General features: G+C 41.9%; 1 protein-coding gene across 4 annotated transcripts in view; it reads left to right on the plus strand.

The window, feature by feature from the left end:
- Positions 1 to 15,535, plus strand: part of dip2a (disco-interacting protein 2 homolog A) — a 68,695-nt gene that overhangs the window by 34,341 nt on the left and 18,819 nt on the right. For 2 of the 4 annotated variants that reach the window (XM_079357462.1, XM_079357459.1), the window contains exons 2-6: positions 2,588 to 2,659; positions 6,793 to 6,912; positions 7,008 to 7,127; positions 10,735 to 11,004; positions 12,867 to 13,004. In XM_079357462.1, the coding sequence (XP_079213588.1) occupies positions 2,588 to 2,659; positions 6,793 to 6,912; positions 7,008 to 7,127; positions 10,735 to 11,004; positions 12,867 to 13,004 (720 nt within the window). Of the gene's footprint in view, positions 1 to 2,587; positions 2,660 to 6,792; positions 6,913 to 7,007; positions 7,128 to 10,734; positions 11,005 to 12,866; positions 13,005 to 14,543; positions 14,586 to 15,535 lie in introns of all 4 variants that reach the window. The other 2 variants (XM_079357461.1, XM_079357460.1) reach the window with 2 other exon arrangements.

Here is a 15,535-nt window from a genome sequence, read left to right on the forward strand (position 1 = left end):
AGCCAGAATTTGGATCCACGGAAGAGAAAAGGCCTCTATTGTTGGGTCGTCAGGCTGGCCGGCTGCACAGATTCAGGCACACACACACACACACACACACACACACACTGACATACACTGATGTACACGCATAACAAACAGAGCCACTTATCATCAGAAAGAGTCCGTGTCAGGTCCGCCGGCCCTGCCTGTGGACAGCGCTGTATTGTTGCAAGCCTGCAGCTCTCCTGGACAGTAACAGTGAAGGCATTCAGATGTTTCTGGTGACTCAGGACCAGTAGGCAGCATGGAGACCAGCGTAACCAACAACACCTGCCTTTACACTGACACTCTGTTGTGGTCAAGAGACTTGGACTGGCAAAAAAAAAAAAAAGTTTTGTTTAAGAAACTTTTGGAAAAACAAACAAAACAATAATATTTCAATCAATGGATTCAGATACTTTTAGTTTTTTCATTTGACCTCCACGTGAACGGCCCCCCTCGAGGGCCTTGACAGATTCATATGAGGGACACAGTGGGATTCCTATTCATTGGACTGTTGTGGTAACAACGTTACCTCAGAGCTGCTCACTTTTGTGAGCAAGTCTAGCTTCCTGCCATAACAATATGTCATGTCAAGACTTTGTCACTCATCACAGCCTGACTGTTTGAGTGGCATATTTTCCATGAGGCCCCTTCTTCTTCTTCTTCTTCTTCTTCTTCTTCTTCTTCTTTAGCTTTGTTGTTGGTTCCCTTTTTCCTCCCCGGAATCCATCTTCAGGGGTGTTAGAGCTTGTTTTCGAGGTCAAACGAGGGAGCACAGTTATGTAGATACTCGTGGTTTGTGTCTTAGTTGCTGTCACTCAGCCCTCTCTGAACACATCAACATGACTTTTGTTTGGAAAAGAGCGAGCCCACCCACCCCACACGGGCCTCAGCCCTCAAGTGTGTCTGATCTGTAGAAACACTGTGACATATTTCGGCCCTCAAACATGGCCAAAAGACTCAAGTCGGTGTCTTTTTAACAAGTCCCTAGGGATTGGATGTGTTTCAGAAAGGCAATGAAAGGTCAGTTTGTGAGGCAATCCAACTTTCCGGATTCAGATCATCTCACTATATTTACAAATCCTCTCTTATAAAATCTGTTTACCTCATGTGAAACTTGTGTTGGGGTTTTGCAGATTAACATCTATGTTTGATTTTATAGAGTAAAATTAGGTCATCAAATTAACATGAATAACTATTTTTATTTCATTATTATTATAAATCAAGTGAGTTGAATAAACCTACAGGGGCACCACCCTGAAATCAACCAAATATTACATTATCAGTCTCAGTGAATCAAATGAAACATTTAAACAGAGAGAACAACGGGAGACACCTGCTTTTGTTCACCCCAAACTTTACACCTATATGTGTTTGGTGTTTGCAGAGCATTCTGGGAGTATCTGCAAGGCATGCTGGGAGTAAGAGTCTTTTGACCTGTTCCCAGCAAATTAACTATCGTGTCATCGTTCTCCAAAGGGACACAGGTCTGAATCTCTCAGTCCCTCTGGCCGGACCCAACACATGTTAGCATCATTTTTCTGTTCTTCATCTCAAGGCCAGTTATTACCTATTTGAGTGATCAGATCTGACTGATTCATTGCACTCAGTAACTCAGAGTTGTGTAAGTGAAATAAAAATACTAAATGGCACATCATGATAAATAACTTTTTTGCCAACCCATTTTTGATCGTATACAGCTGTTGGATCTGATAATGAAACTTTCTCTTCAGAACATACAAGCAATCAACACACAGTTCATCTGTTCATCGCCTTTTTAAAAAAAAACAAAAAAAAAAAAACAGATGAATGTTTTACTTACCCTTTTTAAGTGTCAGCCAAAAGAGTCAAGCGACAAATCTCACTGTCAGAAAAAAGAATCACTTAACCTTCTTCCTGTCGTCCTTTCCCTCCGTCTCTCTGTGTCCTTATTTTCTGATAGAGTTGAATTCTAGTGTGAACACATTTACCTTGATATTGCTCTCAAATGGGGCAATTAGAATAACATGCAGCTAGATCTTAATTAACAAGCCGCATTCTAATTATGAGTCGGTAGACGACTGAGACAGATTCAGTTCATGCTGACATCAGCAGTTTTTGTTTTTGGTTAAAATACTGCAGGGGAAAATGTTCCAGACGCACCAGACAAATGATCTTTTAAATGCCTCTTGCTTTGCCGATGTTATCGTTCAAGTATTCAGTTTGAAATTCACTTCACTACCACGTCGAGCATATGTTGCAATTGCATTGTCATCTCCTTTGCAAAGGTGAGAGAAACATTCAGAGAGCGAGAGCTGGTCATCTGCTACCACATGCCTCCTCTCTCTGGTGCCCTGTGGTGCCAGTGTTACCAGCCTGAGAGTGTGTGATCCTGAGACACTCACACACACACACACACACACACACACACACACACACACACACACACACACACACACACACACACCATCACCACGGCACAGCAGAGCTAATGACTCATCTCTCTCTCTCTCTCTCTCCCCCCTCCTCTCCCTTTCTCTCTGTCTGTCTGTTCCTCTGTTTTTCCCTGTCTCTGTCTGAACAGGGGACATCACTCAGAAGGGCTATGAGAAGAAAAGAGGCAAGCTGTTGGCACCGTACATCCCACAAATACAAGGTAAGGCACACAGGCCTGCAGGAAATTTACTGTCCAGGACAGAGCACTGTTTACTTTGGCTGCCTGTTAGCATAGCAGTTAGCACGGCTTCCTCACTGCACCAAAGAGAGTAAGAAAAGTCAATTTTTTTTAATACAGATGACTATAGGAGGCAACAAAACTTTATGCTTGTTTAAAAGAAAGGAAAGTAAAGAGATGTCTTACAAAGAAAGAGAGAATAGAAATTGTTAGAAAAAAAAAAAAAAAAAAAACTCTGAAGAGCAAAGCTAAAAGAAAATTCATGAACAAAAAGTTGATTCTTCTTCAGTACATAATCGTGGTTGTTTTTTTTCTTTACTAGTTAAGATTGTCTCCGATCGTTTCTTGGGGTCACAGCATTAGAGGCCCAATGAATGTTCTCTAACCAACGGAGGCGAGAAAGACATACTGTAATGTAGTTGTAAATATAGAGGCTCTCTGCTGTAATGATAGCTGGTCCAGACTTATTAGTTTTAATTGTATGTGCTACTCATACTCTGTATGTGCTACGCAACAATAGTAAGATAGATAGATAGATAGATAGATATCTATCTGTCTATCTATCTTACTATTGTATGTGCACTTTTTATTGTCGGGAAGTGTTTTGTTGTTGGACAGTTTTTGCATATTTCTGCAATTCTGTCTTTGAATGGCTTTCTTTGTAAGTTACTATAGAACTGTATGGGTGCTACACTATGCATATATATATATATATATATAATTCTGTATATTTACGGCTCTGGCCTTGCAGTCTTGGTTTGGCTTGGTTTGTGGTTAATCCCAGTGTTAATGTATTGTCTGTATACTTTCTTTGCTCCTCCATCAGCGGTCCATGGCAGTCTTTGGTTTGGCTTGTTATCCGAGCACCGATCCTCAGTGGAAACCAGTCTGGTGTGGGACGCTCACTTAATGCTTTTCACTGAAGTTAGGAGGCCTGTTATTGAGCTTGGGCGGATCATCTTCTTCATTCTGTATCTTTCTCTTTCCTCCCTCTGCTTCCTTGTTGTCCTGGATTTATGTGCCTATTTATTTACATCCTTTGTATTTATTGTTAGATCCATTCATTCTGGATTCTAACAGCTAAAGAAAGAAACTGATAGATATAGAGCTGCAGTGGATGGGCTTTTTCAGTTGGGGAGATTCTATATATACAACACACGCTTCCAGCTGGGTGAATACATGTGTTGGAAATTACTGACATATCCATCCAACACGATGAATCGGTGGGTTAGCGTTTAACAGAGCTGAAATAATAGACTATAGGCTTAAGTGCTCCATACAAAATGTCATAAGCTGGTTTTCTGCCTAATGTTTCACAGCAGTCAACTCTACATATGCCAAGTCCAATAGAATAGGTGCAGACGATTGTTAAAGAGAATCAAGAAGAGAGTTGACTCTTTTCTGTCCTCAGTGTGAACTCAGCGAGTTTTTGGCCTGTGCTGTAAATTTGTCAGCATCATTTTTAGCTGATTGAGAAAAACAGGGATTGCAAGGGATACAAATCTTAACTTGATCGTTAGGGAGCCCTCTTTTCGAGCAGTTTTCTCACTGTGTACTGTACAGGTGTCATCCATTCATTTTCATCAAGCATCGTCAAGTACACAGTCATGAGCTGCGTGCAATTCGTTTATCGAGCATATTCTCTCATCGGGAAGTGAGACATCGCACATGTGCCATCAGTCACCACACGGGATCAGTGTCTGCATCAGACAGGTGCTAAAAATTCATCAGGCCTCACTATGAACCAATAACAACATCTGCTGTGACAGAGCACGCCCCTGATTGGCTTGGTGTGGCTTGTCTCAGAAATGCATTCTGCCCAGCAACCTGGTGTCCTGACTTGTTTTATAGACCTGTCTCCTCTGGGAGCTGGGGAAAAGCTGTAGTGTGCTTGAGATGTCAGAGCGATATAAGGAACCTGCATATATTGATGTGTTTATGCAGGCTCTAGGGATAAGTGTGTGTGTGTGTGTGTGTGAGATGCTCCGTTCATTTTGTGTCCTTAAATGTCCTCGGGCCTTATTAAATCTTGTTTTGAAATTCTTGTTTTGAATAGATTCCGTTGAAGCCTGTGAGAGTGTTGCTCAACATTTCGACGTGTGAGTTGCTGACTGTGTGGAGCTCACTGATCCCCGCTAAGCTCCCGCTGAAAAGCTGATGGCCGGTTTGCTGGCCCTGTCGTCTGTCTGACTGACTGACTGACTGACTGGCTGACTGGCCAGCCAGCTTGCTTCTGGATCTAGCTGGTTGAATGTGGCATGATACCAGTCAGTTCTAAAAAGGCCTTTTCTCGAATAGGTATGCCTGAAAAAGGCAGCCTCTCTGTGTTATTCAGCTAGTCGGGGATCAGCATCATAGATGCTACTTATCAACACTGTATACTTTGCTACCCACTCGGGCATTCAGACTTCTGTTAATGCTCAGTAATGATAGTTTCTGTCACATTTCATAACTGCAAAGGATGCCATCTGTTTTCACTTCATAGAAGTCATGATAACTGTGACTGTGTTGTGACACCCATTCAGCTATGTGTTTGCCAATAAGCTGTGACTCCCTAAACATTGTGTTGACTTTTATTCCCCCATGTTGACTGTGGTGCAATATTTCCTGTCAGACCAAAGTTTGACTTTGTTAGGATATTGCTGATTATATATTGCAAGCCTCCCAAAGTGGTTGACATCCAACAACAGACAAACTATTGTCAAATTGTAGAATGGGGAACTTGAATAGTGCAGCAGGGGTAAAGCTTTTGCTCTGCCCACAGAGAATTGACATAGTTCTCTGTTTTCCCCGTATAATACTGTTGTGTCAAATGGATAAATCTATCATGAGTAAATGTCATGTTATGTATTATTTAACATGCAGAACCTTATCTACCATAATTAGGTTAAAGGTCCAATATTCTGCTTTTTCTGGTTTTATATGCTCTTTAGTGTGTGTTCCATGTGTCTTGTGCATGTTTAGCTCCATCTATTTGCAAAAATAGATGGAGCAATAGCCGCATGAAGCACTTGGTCCCCCTCGTTGAAAATGTGTGGAGTGACATCACAAGACAAAGACATCACTGATCCAAGTCCATTTGCTCGTTGTTGCACAAGCTGCCCTCGGACGGACTGTAGCATTCCCAATATAGTAAAAGGGGCGGGACATATCCAAGAACAAAGCCAAACGACTTGTCCGAGATATTTGAAATTTCAAGATGGCGGCCATAGTGAAGCAGTTAGGCTTAATTTACAATGTTGTTTGGCTTTTTTTAGAGCGCCGTTTTTTTTACTGCTGCACCATGTCACCAGTTGCTGAAACACATTCATTAAAAATAGAAAACACATAACTGATGGAATCTGAGCGTTAGAAATACAGGCAGATAGGAGAGCCTGCATGGAGCGGCTGTACATGTAAACAGACACTTTTTTCTGACATTAGTTAAAATTAGATATGAACACCAAAAAGGGCATAATGTGGGACCTTTAAGATGTAGGGTTCCCTCAATAATTAATAGGCGAACATTTCATTTGTGTAAAACTTGTGAAAGCTCAAAATAATCTCCTGTAGATGAATCCTTCCTCTGGGATCTCCTCTCCTCTGGGGAGACGAAGGGAAGCCAGTGGAGGAGGGCTTCTTCTAGAGCTCAGTCCATGACCTTCCTTCGGGTGGTGCTCTTGGGTTTTCCCCTCTGATTCTCTCCATAACTTGCTTGATGAAGCTTGAATAAGGATCGCATGAAGTGGAGGAGGAATCACAGGCTTCGTCACATTGAGCACGGAGAGCTTGAGAAGGGGTGTGAGTGTTAGATCGTTTTCGTGCTCTCTAGTCAGATGATGTTGTCTTTTTTGCCTTTCATGGTGCTAAATAATCCTCTCTGTTATGACTGTGTAATTTGCATTTGCTTTCCTTGGAAAGCTGGGAGGCGTCCTGAAATCAGGCTGGATTAATTAAAGTGAATACTTTCTCAGCTCCGAGCTACAGTATGAAACGAAAGCAGCCTAAATAGGGATTAGCAGCAGATACTCGATCTGGCTAAGAGTCAGACATGGAGCGTTTCACTGCCCGTTCTGATGAATACATGGACCTGCTTCATATTCTCCTTTCCCTGTTTTGGTCTTATCTCTCTCCAGGTGTAGATCCCTCTCTGCAAATTGACAACAGGATTCAGTCCTCCTCACAAGCGGCTCTCCCAGGTTCCAAACACAACAAGTCTCGGGCCGCTAACACCCGGGATGAACGCTTTAGATCTGGTAATAATGCCTCCGTGCTGCCTGATAGTTTCAAATATCTTCTGCTCTTCTTTTGTGACGTAGATTAATTGTGTTGATTTGTTTCTTCTTCTTAGATTTGCACACAGAAGCCGTCCAAGCAGCTCTGGCCAAGTACAAAGAGAGGAAGATGCCAATGCCCTCCAAGAGACGATCTGTGTTAGTTCAGTCTTCTGTTGAGGCATGCACCCCGCCAGGTGAGACCTCCGCTCCTGTTCACCCCGCTGCTCACCAAGGGCAGAGTTGGTCATTTGCACCCAGAGCCTGGGTTTCTGCTTGTTTACATGTGTTCCCATGAGCATCAGAGTGTAGGTTGAGACACTCTGTTGTGTGCAGTGATTGAAGGTGACGCTGTCGCCGCTGGAAAGAAAAAGGAAGTTTGATGAATGCGGCCATTCTTTTCACTATAAAGAAGTCTTTTCTCAGCAATGTGCTCCCAGGCAGACCCTCCCACATGAGTTGCATAATGGAAGCATAATCAGATTTTTTAACTGCTACATTTTGACCTTTAACTTGATTTTGGAACATTGTATAGTGTGGGCCAGTTCATATAAATATTTATAATTTGTCTGAATTCCGCAGCTTTGTTTTGTAACCAAAAATACATTTTGCCAAAAATGTCTTTGAGGTCAGTGTCTTTCAATCATTCTGTGTTTTATCTGTGTGGGATTTGATCACAGAAATCTCGCTAGGCTCTCAAATACTGCAGTGGCTTTTTTCGGTGTCTAAGAGTTAATTGGTGGGGGGCCTTAGAGCCTCATTTTCTGGGTAAAAGAGAGAGGGCACAGCAGTGGACCAAGTAACCGGATTAAGAGCTCAGACACTGGAGTTTGAACTGGAAAGAGGAGGGGCCATAGTCATGGCTGTTTTCAGTCACTCTGATGGATCTACTGTAATCTACTGTGAAAAAAAGCATGAGCATGGCTGACAAAAGCCATGAAATCCCCACATAGAATATAATATTAACTGAGTTTTCTGAGGCCAATGAAAGCTGAAGGAGCCTTTTTATTTAAAAAAGGACTTCAGTTTAAACACAACTTTAATCCATGTGAACTAAGTTATCCAGCATTTAAATAAAGGTCATTACAATGCTTTGTGTATTAGTGAGTTTTCAGCCCTGAATCGAACACTAGTTTAGTTAAATTAAAAGAAATTTTTGAAAAAACATTTTCTTTTTTACTCTGTTAACTTGTTCATCACCAGTAACTTTTTCTCAAATGGTCACACTTTTTGTCTGACCACTCCATGTCTTGTTGTGAAGAAAATGTAGCATGGTGAGCAAAGTCTTTTTCAGTCTACCAGTCAATAAAAAAAAAAGCGCTGTCATTGTTGCCTAGCAACCTCAACAGCTGCACAGGAACTAACGGCCAAACAATTCATCCACAAATCTAGATTTCAGAAGACCAGACCACTGTTCTTTAGCGGTGTGGAAAATAATTGTTGCTACGACACATTACGATGCGGCTGTGGACAAATTTGCATCGATGCAATAACAGAAGATAATCGACTATTTCATACTGATGCATTTGAAGGAACATTCAAGATTGGACAGCCTTGGACGCACCACTCTTACTCAATCATCCTTCAAATGTGCACTGTGAAGGATGTGGCCCCACAGTTGTAGCCAATGTTAAAAACAGGATGCACAAAAAAACAACATCTACATGTTAAATCCATAAAGACAAAGTACATTTGGTACAGACAAACCAACATTCAGAATACTTGAAAAACTAATAACTCGCCCATCAGTGACACGTTCTATCCAGTCCTAGGGAAAACTATAACTAGCATACAGTATATAGCATGCTAATATTGTCATAGTGAACGTGTTAGCATGCTGACATCTTCATCTTTTGTTTTAGTACTAGCAGAACTCTGAGAAATAATCGATATAACAGATGTACCATGTATTGAACAGAGATAAGCAAAGACATTTAAGTTATTGAAAACCACCTGTTACCAAGGTTGCAGTTCATCTGAAGTTTTACTAATTTACCAATCTTTGTTTGCTTGAGCCTCGTATGTCGTTACTGCATGAGAAAAGCTGAGAACTCTACACCTGATACGGTCTCTGCTTGGGTTTCCTCTGTTTTTTATGTCCCTCCCTACTTGTAATGTCCTCCATAACTTCCTCTTACTCACCTTGTATTCCTGTTTTCTTTCTTTATCCATGACTAATACTTTTCTCTGTTTTAGTTTGTTTTTATTCTTTCCACCTCTCTATTTTTATTTTACATTTTTTCTCCCCCCCCCTTCTTCCTGTTCACTCTGCGTATCTGTGTCAAGGTTGCGGAGATAGGGAGAGAGGTTGTAAAGAGAGAGGAATAACAAACAGAATCATAAATGCGAGACGGCCCCCATGAGCCTGCTGCTTGTAGAGACATTAAATCTGAGGTTCTTATAATCAGACCTCCTCCCGCCTTCCTCTGACAGCCTCTGCACAGCAACGAGATAAAGCTGGAGGAAAGTAATGCTGATCTGTAAACCGGTGGACTTAACTTGTTACTACATGTGATTATTCATCACATGAAGGCTTTTTGGTTCAGAGAATATCAAGCTCATCACAAGCACAAACAGGACTCATTTGTTTTCTAAATGTCTCTCACACTGAGAATAGATTTTCTAATCTAATCTGGCCTTTGTTTTGTTTTGGTTTTTTTTTTGGTGTGTTTTGTCTGTGAAATGGATTTTATTTCAATATTTTTTGACAGGGCAAAAAAGGTTTTGTGACGTCATGGTTGAACGCTGCAGAATATGTGCAGCCGTTTGCTTTATGGTGAATCACTGGGTCAAGTGGAACCGGAGTTGTTCATTTTGAAGGCTCTCGTCGTTCATAACTTTAGTTTGTAATTTTTTTTGTAAGTGGATGATGCCTACGCCTGCTTTGCTCTTCTTTCTCTGCAGACAACCGATCTCAGCTCGTGTGTTATTTCACCGATTCAATCCAAAAAACCCCGATATCCCTGGGAGCGTGGTAGATGGAGTCGAATGTGTTCGCTTCGAATGATCCTTCCTTTTGAAGTAGTTCCTTTTTGGTCTATTTTTTGCTCAGACCAACTGCTCACAGATACCTCAAGGGAGAGACGCCATCATTAGTGACTGGATTTGAGTCCACGCCAAAATAATATAAGCATACACTACACTTACCAATGTTGTATTTTTAGAGCACTGTTAAGTGAGTTTATTTTCCTCAAGTAGGATATATGTTTGCATTTTCTTTCCCGATGCAGCACTTTCAAGCTAAATTGAAGTTTTTTTTAGATAACATGGGAATGTTCTGAAGGAAGAAACAGAAATCAACCCACCTCATAGCGCTGTTTGTCAAAGCTGCCTGACTTTCTAGCAGTTCTATTAAAAGACTTTATAGTTTATAGTCATTGCTCTTTAAAGTTGTCTCTCTTGTTCTATTCTTTTGATTGAGCTCACAGCCTGTAATGTGTCCTCTACAAAAAGAGACACTCTGTTGTCTGCTGTCCAAGGATGTCACACATAATCATTCATAGCCAGTTCACTTCAGTTGTACTTGGGTATTTTTTATGCCTGTGTGATATGTGGCTTCTTTTATAGGTAATCAGTATAGAATATATATATACACACAACCAGCAAAGTCACGACCTTTCCACTCCATTGAAATCATCTAGTCATCCCTCTATCTTATATGTACTCTAATGAGTATGTATAAATAGAATAATGCATCATCGACATACACACTAAATCCCGGTCATTTTCCTGATGACTTTATAGTCCTCCCCATGTCTTTGTCCGAGATTGTGACGCTGCCCCTTCTTGACCTGTCAAACACAGACACCTCCTCAGCGTCAGAAGACGAGGGCTCGCTGCGCCGGCAGGGACGTCTGGCCACCTCCACGCCCTACCAGGGCCATGGCCACCCGGCTGTTGAGCACTGGTTTAACCGTGTCATCCAGGGTTCGTCCACCTCATCCTCCGCGTCATCCACCTCATCCCACCCGGGAGGGAGATCTGTCACCACCACCACCACCACTGCCCACGCAGCCCTCAACTCCAACGCTGCAGCTACCGCATTGGCGGACCTTATGGCACACACCCAGCTAGGTCAGTGACACGCAAGCAGACTCTCATCCTAATCACCTCTCAGTAAGCAAACCTGTGTGATCATATCCCCTTTTTCATAGACTGGGCACTCTCATCTAGTTACTTTAGAAGGGTCTATGTTTTGCTCAATGCTTATTAAACTGATTTTCACCCCAAAGCTAATCTGGGAAGTGTGAAATGTATGTAGGTTGGTTTCAGCTAAAGTTGGACATGTTGAACTAGATGCAAAGGACAAAAACAGTTGGATGCTTTTAAAATGATTCCCTGCATATGATATTCTCTGTATTCTGGTGTGCTGGGGTCAAAAAGAAATCTGTTGATTTTCCTTGGGGTAACCCTGATGGAAAAATGACTCACATACATGTATGTATATTTGACAGACCGGCAGGACTGTCCTGTGTGCTTAATCAATCCATATAAGTGGCACCGTTTCAAATGTGCAGTAGAAGCTTTGTGTATTCTGCTGTCAGCCAGTCATGTCGAAGGGTGACATTTTAATCCGCGTTACGTTGCTCAGACTGATTTCTACAACTGTCGCAAACAGTCAGCGTGTCTCACACGTCTGCTCCGGCGGAGGCCTTATCTCCCTCCACAACACAAACGGCTCTTGAGGAAATAAGACAAAGGGAACAAGCGGCAGAGTTTTAATAAACATCTCTTTAATTAGCTGTCTCAGCCTGTCATCTTGAAGTCATTCAGTCATGTAAAAAAAAAAAAAAAAAAAAGGTTCACAGCCAATTCCACATCAGAACTCTTCTGTTCCATGCTGCTGTCGAGTGTCAAAAGCTAGTTAATGAGATTCAGCGGATTTATCTCCACCCATCCCTCCACAGCGGCGCAGTGAGACGGCGTCTTGCTCGTATATCTGTGTGTCCTAATGTGTGTCTGTATGTGTTGCTGGCAGAACGATATCCTATTAGGATGGAGCTGTCTGATTTCTGACCAGCTTGTCTCCCCTCAAGGTTGCTGTCATAAAGTAGCGACAGTTACCGACTCTGAATGGAGCTGTTAATATATCTCTCAATCCCGTCATATTATCCCGTGGCTTGGCCTCTCAGTCTTTGATTCCGCCTGTCATTCACTTCAGCAAGAGACAAGGACTGTGGAAGGCAATCGCGCTCGAGCCACATTGTGTGCTTATATAGTCAGTAATAACAAACATCAGAAGAATCACAGTGTTTGCTGTTAACCTCAGATGTTTAAGTTAACAATGTTTTGGGAGGGGAACCTTGGCACTCAGGTTTTCCTGCAGTTTTCTATAACATACATTTTCAGTACTGGCAAAAAAGACAAACAGAAGAGGGAACGAAGAGGCTCAGACATAACATGGCATACATGTAGACTTCACAGCTTTGGCTGTACATAAAGATTGGTCTTTATAATCAGGTGGCCTGTGGGTGTGGAGCACAAACACTTTTATGTTGCAGCTTTCTATAAAAAAACGTTTACAGCACAACCTGAATTATTGTCATAACTGTATCGAGCCTTTAGCTACATCCTGCTGCTTCAGCGTGCTGCTGTGGTTCAAAGATCTGAGACTTGATCACAAGGCATCCTTTTTAGAGTTCAGCGACGCAACGCTCTTACACTGACCTGTTATTCAGCTTAAACAGGCATCGTGTTCTATGTGTTACTCGATGACATTATTCTGTGTGTAAGGAAATATTAGATCATTATCCTGACAGGTAGTGTGAAATTATGTAAAAGGTGAAGGTAAAGACTCTGCTCGCAGATATCAAAAAATCCAGCAGATCAGTTGTTTTTCAAGATTTTCACTTGTTAGTAATAGAGCGCACAAAAGAAAGGCCTGTCATTTGACCTTGTAACCCCCCCCCCCTCCCCCGACACCCCACTCATCACAGATAACCACTCAGCGCCCCCTGATGTAACGGGGCTGTCGGAGCGCTCCTCACTTCATGCGGAGCGGCCCCAGGTAGCCTCAGTGCGAGGCGTTTCCCGCGGCCACAACAACCACACCAGCGTCATGGAGACTGCAGATGGTGAGTTTCCTGCTCTATCTCTCACACATACAAAGAACGCACACGCACGCACGCACGCATATACACACACACACACACACACACACACGCGCACACCTCCCTTTCCCTTCCTCCCCTGCTGTCCGTCCCTCTGTCTTCTTCTTAGTTAGTCTGCCTCATACTGGCAAAAAGCTGCTGACTGACCCAACTGTGTTACCATGGTAACAAAACTGCACCTCTACAAACCACCCCCATGAGAAGATGTTTCTACCTTAATGCTTTAAATGTCATGGACACTAATGAATACACATTACCGACAATGATGAAAAATGAATGCTGCTTCTTTTTGAGCTAAAAAAAACAAAAAACAAACAGGAACTCATTAAGGCTGCGCTGTAAACCTTTTTTATATATTTATTTTTATTTTAGCAGGTGATTCTTGTGCTTATTTCTTTTCATGTTTTTGTGCATCAGTGAACAGCCCCCAAACATCATTCATCATTCAAATGCCACTGTCTATTTTACAGTATTGGGAATTAAATGTCATGTGGTGTAGCAAAGAATGACCTGTGAAGTAAGGACTCGTTGATAGATAAATGGATAGATGGATAGATAGATAGATAGATAGATAGATAGATAGATAGATAGATAGATAGATAGATAGATAGATAGATAGATAGATAGATAGATAGATAGATAGATAGATAGATAGATAGATAGATAGATAGATAGATAGATAGATAGATAGATAGATTGATCCCGAGGGAAATTCAAGGCATCCAGTAGCAGTATACAGACAGGCAGGACACAAGACATTAGTTACAATACACACCCACTGTCCCCCTCCCCTCTGTAAAAAATAATCCCCAAACAAAATTTAGCAGCCCTGCAGTGTATTGCAGTGTATATCATCTTAATCTAACTGATTATTTTACTAAATATCATGAGTCATCAGTACAGATGAAATACTCAAATACTTAAGTACCACACCACGGTTTTGTTCATATGTGTTATAGATGACAGTTGGGTCAAGCGGTCTGTGAAGCAGTGCCAGTGTGTTCCTGTGACCGCTCCATCTTCATTCATCTAACATCAGAGCTAATACGCTGCTTTGAATTAGCGTCCAATACGTTAAAAAGCTAGCAGCGCGAAACTAGAAGACAGCTTCAGCACAGCTTTTCCCCTCCTGTCATCCACCCTTTGTCATGAAGAAGGTGTGCATTTTCTGCTTATCAATACGACACCGGCCCACCTGGCTTACACACAAAGGAGAAGGGATGTGTTATATCGATGGATATTTCTTTAAAAAAAACAACGACAAAAAAAAACGTTCAGTATGTGTTGCTTTCTTGGTCACGCTCTTTATGAAAGTTGTGCCGTGTGTCTCATTAAAGAAATGAGGAGAAAAAAAACAGCCCAAAGTCCTTGAATTGTTGTCACGGTGCGACAACAGCAGCAGTCTGTGTGTTCTCTAGCTGTTTCCTCTCATATGTCGAGCTGCTATCACACATTCCTTCAAAGTTAGCAGTGCTCTTACACTGACATGTGTCTCTCCTCCAGGCTGTGAGGGGAGAGGTGATGGATCCCTCAATTTAATGGATGGTATTTATAACTGTTCCTCCAACTCCGTGCCCGTCTGCTATACGTGCACTGCACTCTGCTGCGTGTACATTTATGTCTGTGTGTTTCTGCCTCCGCCTAAGAAAAAGCTACGCTCCAGTGAATTTAGTCTTTATATTCATGTGTTTGTGTTTGTATTGGAGTGTTGCTGAGGCTGTAGCATCTGTACTAACTCAAAGCAATGTCTAATGTGAATGCTCTCTCCAGTTTGGCTGTGTGGAGCAGTGACTGTCTAAAATGCTCTTGGCTGTGAGAATTGTAACTTTTCATTTCGGGTTGTGACTCGTAAGCATGTTGACACTCTGATTTCTGTGCTCACACTGAGACACTAAGGCTTGTCAGTTTATGTCTCATCAGCAAACTTGTGTTAAACAGTAGGGAAAGACAAATGCATGAAATTGGATTTGGATTTCGGCCTGTAAACACACTGTGTGTTCAGCTGTCAAGCACAGTGTTCATTCATTCTAATAGAAACAACTCATAGTTTGGAAAACAAATCAAGCAACACAGTAACTTGGGTTATATGTGCGATAATGATGCTGTGTTGTTTCCTTGACGATGCACGTACTGTGATGTGTGGTGGGCAAATCTTATAAAAGACAAAAACCAACAATTTAGACTTTCACCAGTTAGTCATAGGTAAACTGAGATAAATGATTGAGGTGGCGTCTGCTTAGCTCAGTTCATGTGCAGATGCCCCATGCACCAGTGGGCACAGGTCACTACTTAGGCTCCCAGTTCTAAAGGCTACTTGGTGCATAATACCCCCACTCTACTCTACAACCTCATATTTATCTCTCAAGCTGTCCTAGCTAAGGAAAAAAATCCTCCCTTTTTTTTTAACACCCTTTTGTTTTGGGTCAAATGAGACACACTTGGGTCTTATGTTGGACTTTAAAGTTCATCCTAGTGCTTTCTTTTGTTGGAACAAG

Source organism: Symphodus melops (assembly GCF_947650265.1).
Source record: "Symphodus melops genome assembly, chromosome: 12".
Lineage (NCBI taxonomy): Eukaryota > Metazoa > Chordata > Actinopteri > Labriformes > Labridae > Symphodus > Symphodus melops.